At 32.4% G+C, this 12,375-nt stretch overlaps 1 protein-coding gene across 3 annotated transcripts in view; it reads right to left on the bottom strand.

Annotated features, from left to right (window-relative positions):
• GLS (glutaminase) overlaps positions 1-12,375 on the bottom strand; it is an 83,705-nt gene that overhangs the window by 62,578 nt on the left and 8,752 nt on the right. For all 3 annotated transcript variants that reach the window (XM_003801823.2, XM_023508092.1, XM_003801824.1), the window contains exons 2-5: positions 7,465-7,561; positions 6,990-7,111; positions 2,626-2,755; positions 1,251-1,330 (exon numbers count right to left, since the gene is read on the bottom strand). In XM_003801823.2, coding sequence (XP_003801871.1) covers positions 1,251-1,330; positions 2,626-2,755; positions 6,990-7,111; positions 7,465-7,561 — 429 coding nt within the window. The remainder of the gene's footprint in view (positions 1-1,250; positions 1,331-2,625; positions 2,756-6,989; positions 7,112-7,464; positions 7,562-12,375) is intronic.

The following is a 12,375-nucleotide window of genomic DNA, read 5'->3' as shown; positions in this document are numbered from 1 at the left end:
AAAAAAAAAAAAAAAAATGAATGGGCTAACTCACATTTTTTTATTGTAAATATATTTGAGGATAATTAGTAAAAAATAAAAGTACACAAATTTTCACAAAAGATAAAGTTTTAATTGTAACATTATCTTGAAAAGTGAAACTTAAAATTATTAAATGACTTGTAGTTTTAATTTGGGTAAAATTACATCTGTGATATAAATTCTTCAAGCTGTAGTCCTTTATAAGTTGTACAACTTAATTTTATGCAAGTTATATTTTAGTAAAAAAAGAAATAATTGCTTCTATAAAAAACAAAAGCCAAAAAGAATACATCTCTGAGCTAAGTCTCTAACTGAATGAAAAAAGAATACTGATTTTTCTCTTTGGCATAATTCTTCTGACAAAACCAAAATATGACACAATAAATCTTTGTTGGACTCCCAGCACAGTAAAAAGGAATATTCTTGGAAAAAAAATTATAGAACTTTATGATTTTCCAAGGGCCTCTTTTAATTCTTTAATTTTTAAATCAAATCTTTTTTTTTTTTTTTACAATTTTTGGCCAGGGCTGGGTTTGAACCAGCAACCTTTGGCATATAGGGCCAGCGCCCTACTCCTTTGAGCCACAGGTGCTGCCCCTAAATCAAATCTTTTTTTTAAGTCATTCTCTTTAAAGCACCCTCACATCACTATCCTTTTATAATTCTGCAAGTTCTTCATTTACCAGCAGCTATGACTACAATGTGAGCCTTTCCAAATACTGCTTCCATGGACTTCATGAAATCCTACATGTTTTGCAATTAACTTGTCACTTTGCAAATGACTGATGGATAACAGGATGTGCATTGTTCAGCTCTCATGCTAATCATAACAGGAATATGAAGAACAAAGAAAATCAGAGAATAGGTTACCAATGGTAAGGTGAGAAATGGGTACTAATTTTATCAGTGGTCAGTTCATTAGATAATAATGTCATGTTTTGAAAAGTCTGCTTTTCCTATACCAATTTATAAGTACAGGTACTTGAATAATACCTAGCAAGACTACAAATGGGAATAATACAGCTGAAATGCCTCATAAAACTTAGTATAAGGTTACTGTCTCAGTTGAGTTAAAAATTACATTAAAATCTAAGCTAACTTACCTTACTGAAATTATGTCACGTTAGGACTAATATTAACTAGAAAAGATGGTCTTTTCTATGTCACACTCACTATTACGCATAATTTAAAGCCTATAGTTAGTTCACGTGTATTTGAAATAAACTCACCTCTGCCCATCTACTGTACAGACAGACACACCCCACAAATCAGGACTGAATTTGGCCAGTTGAGGAATATAATCTGCAACCTATCCAAAAATATTGTAAACAAATTAACAGATATAACCAAGTAACATATTTTCTTCTACCAAAAAATTTCCTGTCTCTATTTAGCTTCCACAATTAGTTATTTTAGAACACTCTATGGCTCTGTAGTCTATCTTTTAAGACAATGTTAAGGAAAACAAAGGACACAAAGATTTGAGGATTATAGTGAGATCTAAAGTACTTCTCTCAGTCACTATCATTCTGTTTGTCAATCTTTCTTTTTTCCTAAAAAAGTGAAGAGTCTAAAAGAACTTGGACCTCACTGTTTTTACAAGAAAGAAGTTACAAACTTCTTTAATTAGGGTTATGGATAATGGTAGGGTTTCACTAACTAAAAAATTAAAAATCAGATACTGAAAAATAGTAAGTATTTACACTAAAATATTATCAAGAGGTTATACAGTTGACTCTTGAACAACACAGGTTTGAACTGTGAGTATGCGCTTCTACATAGATTTTCTTCCACCTCTGCCACCCTCTAAGACAGTAAAACCAACCCCTCCTTTTCCAACTCAGCTCACTTAAGGTAAAGATTCCAAGGATGAAGACCTTTATAAGGATCCACTTCCATTTAACAAACAGTAAACATATTTCCCCTTCTTCATGATTTCCTCAGAAACATTTTCTATTCTTACTTTGTTGTAAGAATACAGAATATAAAACATATACAAAATATGTATCAACTGTTTATGCTACTTTAAGGCTTCCAGTCAACAGTAGTTATTACTAGTTAACTTTAAGGGAGGCAAAAGTTATATTGGATTTTCAACTATATAGGGGCTCAGCATTCCTCACCCCTGCACTGTTAAAGGGTCAAGTATATTATACTAAAATTACTTAAAGGTAAAACAGAAGAAAATACCTTTCCATATGGAAATTAAATAAAACAGCTCCTAGTATTACTTAGAGGATTTTTAAAACTAGAAACCTTTCATTTAATGTTCAAGAATTTCAGACCACAGAAATTCTCAGTAAGGTTTTTTTAAAAATTAAAAATTTAAAAGCCATCCCAATCATTTGAAAATTAAATTTTAAAAAAATCTGAAAAAAAGTCTTAAACTTTGAGTTCTTTTAGCCAGAGAAATACTTAAAGTTAAATAGTTAAAATATTTTAAAAGTACTAAATCCAGAGGCTTCATTTAACTTAAATTGCTTAAGCAAAGTTTTCTTAAGCAAAACACAAGAGGAAACTACGTAATTTTACTCTTTAGACTTCAAATTATGCTGAAATTATTAAATGACTGGTCTAGGAAAATATGCGCATCAAAAATATTACCTTTCCTCCAGACTGCTTTTTAGCACTTTCATATAACTCATCGATGTGTGAGGTAAAAGACATAAAGTCAGGAATGACAAACTTTCTTCTGAAGGCTTGTGTCAACAAAACAATGTTGCTTTGAACACATCTGTGAAATGTGAGAAAAGAAATTAATAGATTTGCCTTTCAAATATTAGTGCTTGGTAATAACAGTACTAATTAAGAGAATATTAACCCACTATTTAAACAAGAGAGAAACTTATCATTTTATACAATTGAATTCTATGAATTATATTCCTTCTACATTTCTTTCCTTCCAGCTGTCATTCATGTACTTGCTTGTAAGCTATTGAACACATTACAAAAATAAATTAAATTTGCCTAAAAACTATGTCACACATTAAAACAACAAAGTATTCCATCAGGTTTAAGTATTAAGACCATATGAAAAAAGTTTCTTATTCTATCCTTAATGGTAAACATGACATATTTTTAACAACAATCAGACTTTTGATACCTGGTGTTTTTTCATGAAGTAACCTCAGAAATATACCTCTTAGTTCCTGTAGAATTATTATGTAGTATTTCACAAGAAAACTGAACATCTTGCATGTTAACATATTTTTCCTAAATTATATTTTGAAAAATATGCCTTGCTAGGGTAAAAAATTAGTTTAGTAAGACAAATTTATCTATTAAAAGAAATATTTGTTACAATGTTTATAAAAAGTAATATGTAATTTCAAATAAAATTTCATATACTAATTTTATATTATTTGAAGTCAACAGAAATGTTAAATTACCTATTTCTAGTTAATGTAAGAGATGTAACATACCATGGAATAAAAACATTTTGCTATCAGCTATTCTTGTTTTTTTTTTTTAGACAAGAGTCTCACTATATCACCCTTAGTAGAGTGCTGTTGCATCACAACGCGCAGCAACCTCAAGCTCTTGGGCTTAAGTGATCCTCTTGCCTCAGCCTCCCAAGTAGCTGGGACTGGGACTACAGACCCCACCACGACACCCGGCTTTTTTTTTTGTTGTAGTTGTTATTGTTGTTTAGCTGGCCCAGGCCAGGTTCAAACCCACCAGCCTTGGTGCATGTGGCCAGCACTGTAACCACCATGCTATGGGATCCAAGCCAACTATCAGCTATTTTTAAAAACACAAGGTAAACCAAGTGGAGGGCATGAAATCTAACGATGTGAAACAGTATTCTGCTTTGTTCAAAACAGGACTTAAGCTGGGCATGATGGCTCATACCTGTAATCCTAATACTTTGGATGGCCAAGGTGGAAGAATCACTTAAGGCTATGATTTCAAAATTAGGCTGGGCAAAAGCAAAACTCCATCTCTACAAAAGATTTGAAAATTAGCTGGGTGTGGTGGTGCACGCCTAAAGTTCCAGCTTGTTCTTACTCAGGCTGATCTCAAAGTCCTGAGCTTAAGCAATCCACCCACCTTGGCCTCCCAGAATGCTAGGATTACAGGCGTGAGCCACCATGTCCAGCCAGAACTCCTTATCTTAACTCAGTATTTATTATCTGTATCAAATCGAATCTATTATTTCATTTTTATAGAAGTTACAAATGAGAAGATATAAGAACTGCCAAACACATTTAAATTATTAACCTACTACTAACTATTTAACTATTTAAAATTAATCAGCATTTTTAAACGGATTTATAATTAACAAAATTGTGCAGTATGCAAAACTCTGAAGTTCTTTTGCCCTGGCATAGTGGTTCTCAAGCTTCCTAATGCCGCGAGACCTTAATACAGTTCCTGTGGGTCGCAACCCACAGGTTGAGAACTGCTGCCCTAGCAGAAGGTGCTGATAAAAGCTGTGACAAGAGCCTTCCCAGCCTTAACATGGCTGACAAAGGCAATCTTACTTCTCAGAAGAGTGTCTAACTACATAGTGTTACAAATAATAAAGTTTTTCTTGGGAGTTATTTTAATATAGATGTCATGAGTCTAACTAGGAAATTTGAAGTCACATAAAATGAACTGTGAGAAGGAGGGGCTTATACTTTTCACTAAGTTTTATCTTTCTCTGTGCTTTGTTCAGTTTTCTTATCTGTAAACTGGAAATAATCATTTGATTTCCTTAAATGTTTATGATTAAAAACTGTAATATATAATTTTACAAAATATTATTACCCATGTAAGTTTTCATTAATAAAATATGAAAATTCTTTGAAAATCAAACATACAAATGTAAAGACTATCATTCACTTTCTTTGAAAACAAAAGACCCAAAATTATGACACCCACACATAAAAATAGCTCTCATACCTACAAGGTAAAAAAAAAAAAAAAATTCATGAATAAAGGATTAGTTTTCAACAAAATTTTTCTATCTAGATGGGTACAGGCAGTCTCCAACTTTCAACTAGATCATACTCCAAAAAATATGCTTAGAACTCATTTTCCCATGTCAAAAAAAAAGTCATACATAATAGTTGTTTCTCAGATTACCAACAAAGGCTAAATATATTAATCACAATGTATTTTAGGTGAAATATCAACACATTGCTCCAACTAAACCTACCCACCTTTATAAATTATTTCTCTAGGAAAATGAATTCTATGTTTTAACATCTCCTCCTAGCTGTGCGGAGGTGAGATAGTTTATTTCTGGCAACACTAGCTAGGTAACTTTTTATATTTGAAAACAGACAAAGAACATCTCTGGAGCAATCAATCACCTTTCCAGGTGACCTGAAAAGGTTAATAGTTGGAGGTTCTGAATCACCTCATTCTACAATAAAAAGAGATATCATTATGCCCATAGATTTGTACTTTCCCACTATCTATTCATATAGACCATAAGCTTTTGTCAAATTGGAAACTGCTTGTATTACAATCACAATTTTTAATCAGATTAGTGTTTAAAACAATGGTAATTACCGTCTCGAGGTAGGTAATTGCAGGTAGAAAATTTTAAATTATGGTTCCCTGGCTTCATAGTCAGAGTATTTAAACTGCTTTTAATTTTATGTTTAAATACAACATGTTGACATAATGCAAACATTTTTAAAAGCATTAAAAATGTATAAAATACTGCTGGCACTTAAAATTCCAAAGCAGTTTCCCTACTGATTATCAACAGATCTACCTACCATTTCTCTGACAAGTTCAGAGATTCACCTAAATAACTCCCCAGAAAGCACCATAATCAGAATATCTTGCACAGAGTTCATGAACACTAATAACAACATAATCCTACTGCAAAGATAAAAATAAGTCTAGAAATGATTGTTTTTTCCCAACAAAAAAAAAGTAGATTCTGGAGACTCAAAATTGCAACATGGACCTAAAATCTAAACCTCTACCAGCTTAGTTAAAAGAACCAAGCAGCTCCTGGAGAAAAGGTAAGAATCCAAAACTGTTAGCAGTGCTTCACAGCATGCCAGGAAACTTCAGAGAACCTCAGTTAAATACTTATACCTTTAGATGACTTAATACTCCAGGATATTCCCAAGAGATCTCTAGAACAAATCATTCAGCTCCCAAAAGTAAAGGAAATAAGAGTAAATGCATGCTACAAACTAATAAACTTTGAAAGTAAATGCAGAAATTCTTTGGATTCACCTCAGCCTAAATCTATGATCTGTAAAAAGCCAATTTCTCACAGTAGTGTTTACAGTTTTATACTAGTTTCCACTTAAATGTGATTAGTTTAAAATACTATTTAACTCTTTGGGATTCATTACAAACATGATGTCCATTAAATCTTTCAGTAATCAAATTAGTAGGAACACATTAATGAAGATAAATAATAAACAGATATGCAAATATAATACAAAAATAAATATTCTCATTCAACCAAATCAAGGCTTTAATTTCCAAAGTTGTCTTTAGTTCTGTTTTGAGGAAAATGAAAATAAATAGCCTAAGGAAAATGAAAATAAATGTCTAAGGAGAGGAGAAGCAGATAATGCAGGTATGTAAATCTGAGGAACATAGGGCTCTCTAAAGCCCTGCCATTTTATGATGTCATCTAAGTCACCTTGTGGAAAAGAACTAGAGACTATGCTGAGAAAGCCTGCAAGACATGCAGATAAATTGGGGATCAATATAAGCAATGACAGGAAAAAGGGTATGCCCTACTCAAACTGAATGTTACCTACAGGTACTATAAATTGAATGCTGGATTTCCTTAGAACAGATTTAAAGAAAGCATAAACTCTTAGCCTGGTGTATTATAAGACATTAATGTGCACCAAGTTCTTCAAACAAATGATGTTTATAAATCCATTCTTTTCAGTTACATAGGAAGCACTGGCCTTCGAAGATGCAATTTTTTTTTTTTTAAAGCAAAATCATCATATAGCATAGCAAATCACCATTAAAGGTTTGGCAGAAATTTTTACTTTTTAAAAAGATCTTTGTCTAGCATGACACCATCTGATGTTGTTTGAAGAGTTAATCTTAACATATCCATACACTCTTTCAACCTGGGATCAGACGTTCGCAATCCTGTAGATTTGAGTGCCTGTTTTTAAAAAAATAAGAGTTTGTAAATATACAGTACAAATAATGTATATGCTTATTCCAACTACAAGTTTTTATCCTTGTATATAAAAATTTCTACCCAAGAACATGTATATGGCATTTTACTGTCACTATTACCCACTTTCTGGATAAATTTCTCATTGTTTCTTTCTTTGTCTTTCACTGATTACCTTGAAATGAGCATGATAAAAATTTGAAAACATAGTAAGAGAAACAGTGTCAGTTAGAATCTAGATGTCAGATGATGTTTAAGACTGTATTTCAATAATATTGCATATTGATTTAATTATTACTGATTCTTTAAAGTTAAAATAGGAAAATACAAAAACTTACTGTAATAAATTTATGAACAGGTATCTTCTCTTGTCCTTCTGCAATTGTATAGAACAGCAAATCTTCCAAGCTAGGTAACAGACCCTGTTTTATTTTACTAAAAGAGTAGAAAGAATAACAAAATTAATCCTGTAAACATTCTAATGGATTTTACTAAAGTCCAAGACTACAGCTGAGCTGATATACTCATCAAAACCAATCATAATAAATGCTGATTTACCAAAATCATTATCAGTACCTCTACAAATCACAGCTATAAATAAATAAATATGTAGCTGCTTTTTAAACACAGGTTTTGAAATCCTGATTACCAACTCTAGCACTAATGCCGTTATCTGTTACAACGATGCCTTCCTAGACAATCCAGTCAATCACTCAATACTGATTATAGAGCTCAGCAAATGTTCAAATAAGAGTCAACATTTTATTTGGTTGTTTTTTATTTTATTAGTATGGTATATATTTATATATTATGCCAACAATTAACCTTACTGTAAAATCTGGGAGAGATGACAATTAACTATTAGACAGCAGTTAAGATCAAATGCACAAGTTCTTGAATACTGGCTGTAATCCTAGCTGAGTAACCTCAGGTACATTAATTAACCTTTCTGTGATCCTATTTCCTCATTTGAGAAACAGGGTAATAGTGCCTACCTCACAGGGTTATTGTGAGGATCAGATGACCCAATACATTCAATATCTTTAGAACACTGCCTGGCAGAGAGTTAAGTAGTCTACTGAAGGCAGTTGTATTATTATTTCTAAAATGCCCTAAGTTTACATATACTAGTCAGTTCTCTGAATCATTAGATTCAACCCATGGTAGATCAAAAATATCTGGAGGAAAAAAACAAAAATTAAAATATCATAAAAAAATACAAAAAAGACAATATAACAGCTAATTATATGGCACTTAGATTGTATTAGATATAATAAATAATCTAAAGATGATTTAAAGTATACAGGATGATATATGTAATGTATAGGCAGTGAAGATCCTGGAACTAATAATCCTTCCATCCCTCCACAGATACAAAGGGACCAAGGGAAGACTGTACAGATCAAATTTCTCAAGTCATAAAGACCATTAAAACAAAAATTTTACCATAAAAAAATTGAAATTTTAATTAACAGTAAGATGCTGTCATTAACCAAATTTTTAAACAAGAAAACAATTTGTTCCTATTCACTGAAAAGCTTTCAAGTAAACAAACTATAATGAACCTATTAAATATCTTCTTTTGGGGGCGATCTATAAGTGAAAATAACACATTTCATTACTTTGCACGTCAATAACTTGTCATATTGCAGTGACATTAAAATGACTGCAAATCTAAGGCAGACCAATCCCCTTCCCAAACTATTGCTATTTATTAAAATGGCAGAGAGAAACATATGCATATATACATACATATGTGTATACATTAAATATTCAGGAGAGGACTTACTTGTATTTCAAGAAAACAAGAGAGACAAAGAAGGAAATAAGCATTTTCCCCAATTCAATTTAGAACTTAACATAGTCGATTCTGTACTAGTCATAGATATAATGGCAAATTTCATAAGAAAATTATACATTACATTTTTGGAAAAAAAAAACAGGCTAAGTCTGTTTAAAATTGTGATTCTTATACTGTTAAAAAGAGCTTTTTTTAAATAACTAAACAGTTCCAGGATTACCCAAAGATTATATAATAGTTCCATCCTGTATTAAGATCACATACATTTTAATTATTTCTTAGTATAACTGCCTCCCAAACTACTATTAGTGGTCCATATATTTCTATCTTAAAAGACAATAGAATATAGAGTTGGTCCAGAAAGCACGTACGTATATAAAATTTCATACACGTATAAAATTTCTCCTAAGAGAAATAATTATAGTGGAAAACTGCTAAATTAACTTTTAGGGTTTTTTTGTTTGGTTTGGTTTTGTTTTTACTGTCGCTTTTATTCTTTTTTTTCTTTTTCTTTTGCAGTTTTTGGCCAGGGCTGGGTATGAACCCGCCACCTCCAGCATATGGAGCCAGCGCCCTACTCCTCTGAGCCACAGGCGCCATCCTTTTAGTTTTTGAAGTCAACCTTAAAATACGTGAATGTAACACCAATGTTTAAAAAAAAACTCACGCATAGCATCATTTAAAAGTTTAATTAAAAATCCTGGAATTAGTCCCTAAAAGTTTAGACAACTTTTAAAAATGTATTTACAATATCTTAGTAACAATGCAATAACTAAAATTTATTGATCAGATATTCTAGATAAATACTGCGCTAAGTGTTTTACACACATTCTAATTAATCCAATGACCTTACAATCATTTTGCAAAATATAGTATGATTTCTGGTACGCAGGAGAAGCTCAATAAATTTATTGTTTGTTGAAAAAAAATAAGTAATTCCATCCCCAATTCACAGATGAGGAAACAGAGGCTTAGAGAAGTTAAGAGACTTCACAAGACTGCACAGTGGCAAGATTAATTTAGACCCGTTTCCCTGAGTCCAATCCACCACTACACTATACTGGCTCTCTTTTTTATTTAAGAATATTAAGGGGTACATGTATCTTGTTATATACTTTGTTTTTAGTACAGATTGAGTCAAAGTTATTAAGTGTGCCCTTCATACACTGGCTCACTAACTTACTAGCTTATTACCTTTATAAAGTACAAACAAGTTTTCTAGGTCTTACCCTGATAACATTAAACAGAGTGCAACAATACTGATGACCTAATATTTAAAGAAAAATTGAACCAGCTGTCAAAAAAAAAAAAAAATCAGTGAATAACATATCCAATTATTTACAGAAAATGGTTTGTCGGAGATGGTAGTAGTTTATCGCTTTATAAAACTGCAGAATAAGCTTTCTATGTATTTATCACACCAGTAAATGGTATTTGCCTTGTCTAAAAGCTATGTAAATAGCATAAAATATACACTTCTTTAGCTTATGGTACATAGTGCAAAAAAAGTTAAAATGACCATGTTCTTGCCATAGCTAGCAAAGATGGTAAATATTTACTTGCTTTTAAACAAGAAACTAATTTTAAGAATTTAAGCCACCCCTAAAAAATAGGTTCACAAAATAAAATGTCGCAAATTGATAAAAAGGACTTACCACCTATCTCAGCAGTTCAAAGCTCAAACTCTAATCTGAGAGTAAGTTACCTTCAGAATAGTCCCCAAACCATGAAAAAGGTAGAAATTAAACCAAAGATCTTTCAAGCCATAACACCCCTTTTCTCTCCCCAAATTAGTATGTCCTTACAGCAATGCTTCACAATAAATAATAATGTACTTCGCTATTAAAATTCAAAAGCTAAAAACTGCTGGCCGCGGTGGCTTACACCTGTAATCCTAGCATTCTGGGAGGCTGAGGGGAGTGGATTGCCTAAGCTCAGGAGTTTGAGACCAGCCTGAGCAAGAGCAGGACCCCATCTCTACTCTAAAAATAGCCAGACGCTGCAGACAGATACTTGGGACACCTCCTACTTGGGAAGATCCAATCATTGGAAAATACTGTACCGTGGGCTAAAAAGGTAAAGCTTTTTTAGAAGAGGTGGAATTTCAGCTTAACTTGAAAAACGGGTAGGAGCTAGAAAAGAAACTTCACAAAGGGATTTCTGGCAAACAGACTAAAAGGTTGAAAGTAAGCATACACTGGGTGTTTACGAAGAATACCAAAGAGCTAGAGCATAGGATGTATGGATTACAGTGTCTGTTTCTACCTATAAGCTATTTTATTATAAATACCTAATTTGGGGGGTTGAGAAAATCACCCATTAAATGAGATTACCCTCCGAAAAAACAAATGAGGTTTAAATTCAGGGCCAACTCATGCAACATGAAAAGAGACACTGCCTTGCTTACTCTATTGAATAGTCAGTTTTCCCATATCAAAGGACCATTTCATAGTCTTCAGTCTGGTGTTCAGGTCTCTATAAATCAGCTTTACATTATCTATTCTTAACCCTATAATTCACCAATGTAACTGAATCATTGACCTATAAGTCCTTTATTTTTTTTTAACCTATCATGCCTACTGTTTATAATCTTCCTCGTCCTAAACTTTTAATTTATCAATGATCACTAATTGTTTCACAGGATTTTGCCCAACTAGATTCTCTACACTTTTTAGCATTCACTTGCTGGCATCACTATGTTTTGTACTTTTCTTGTACAGGTTATGTAGCAAGCCTTAGGGATAATAATGAATAAAGTAAGGCTACAGTCAAGAAGGAGAGATAAGACTATAGCAATGTGGCACGTACTACGGTAGAAGTGTAGTAAAAGTATCAGGAAGTACCAATGAAGCATTTAATTATGCCTTGATAGGTGAAGGCAATCAAGAAAGTTTCTCATTTATAATTGGTAGCAATACTGCAAACTCACCATCAGTTCAAAATCTTATAACTAAAAAATTTTATCATGAAAGGAAGAAAATGAAAAGCAAATCTTTACTAAGAACTACAAAATTAACAGAAGGTAAAAAACTGAAAACCAACTGTATTGTTTTGTTAAAATAATATCTCATATGATCTGACCTCTCCTAACCATAAACCCTTTAAGGCTAGGTGATATCTTTACCGTTTTTTTGTTTTTTCTTTTTTTGCAACCTTCCAAAACTCTTAAAAACACATAGTATGGTATAGTAAACATTTGAGATAATAAAAAGTTTGGTTCTTTTTTCCAAGTAGCATAAAAAAAATGAGGCCTACTAACTGAATACAAAAGGATTTGTTAATCTTTTTCCATTATATCTTCATTTAATAATAATGATCCTTAAGAAGGTTTTAAGGCTCGGTGCCTATAGCTCAACCAGCTAAGGCACCAGCCACGTACACCTAAGGTGGTGGGTTCGAATCCCCAGCCCGGACCCGCCAAACAACAATGACGGCTGCAACCAAAAAA

This window comes from Otolemur garnettii, unplaced genomic scaffold (genome assembly GCF_000181295.1).
Source record: "Otolemur garnettii isolate 467f Iridium unplaced genomic scaffold, OtoGar3 scaffold00222, whole genome shotgun sequence".
Classification (NCBI taxonomy): domain Eukaryota; kingdom Metazoa; phylum Chordata; class Mammalia; order Primates; family Galagidae; genus Otolemur; species Otolemur garnettii.
The sequence above is the reverse complement of the archived record's forward strand: the minus strand, read 5'-3'. Positions and strand labels throughout refer to the sequence as shown.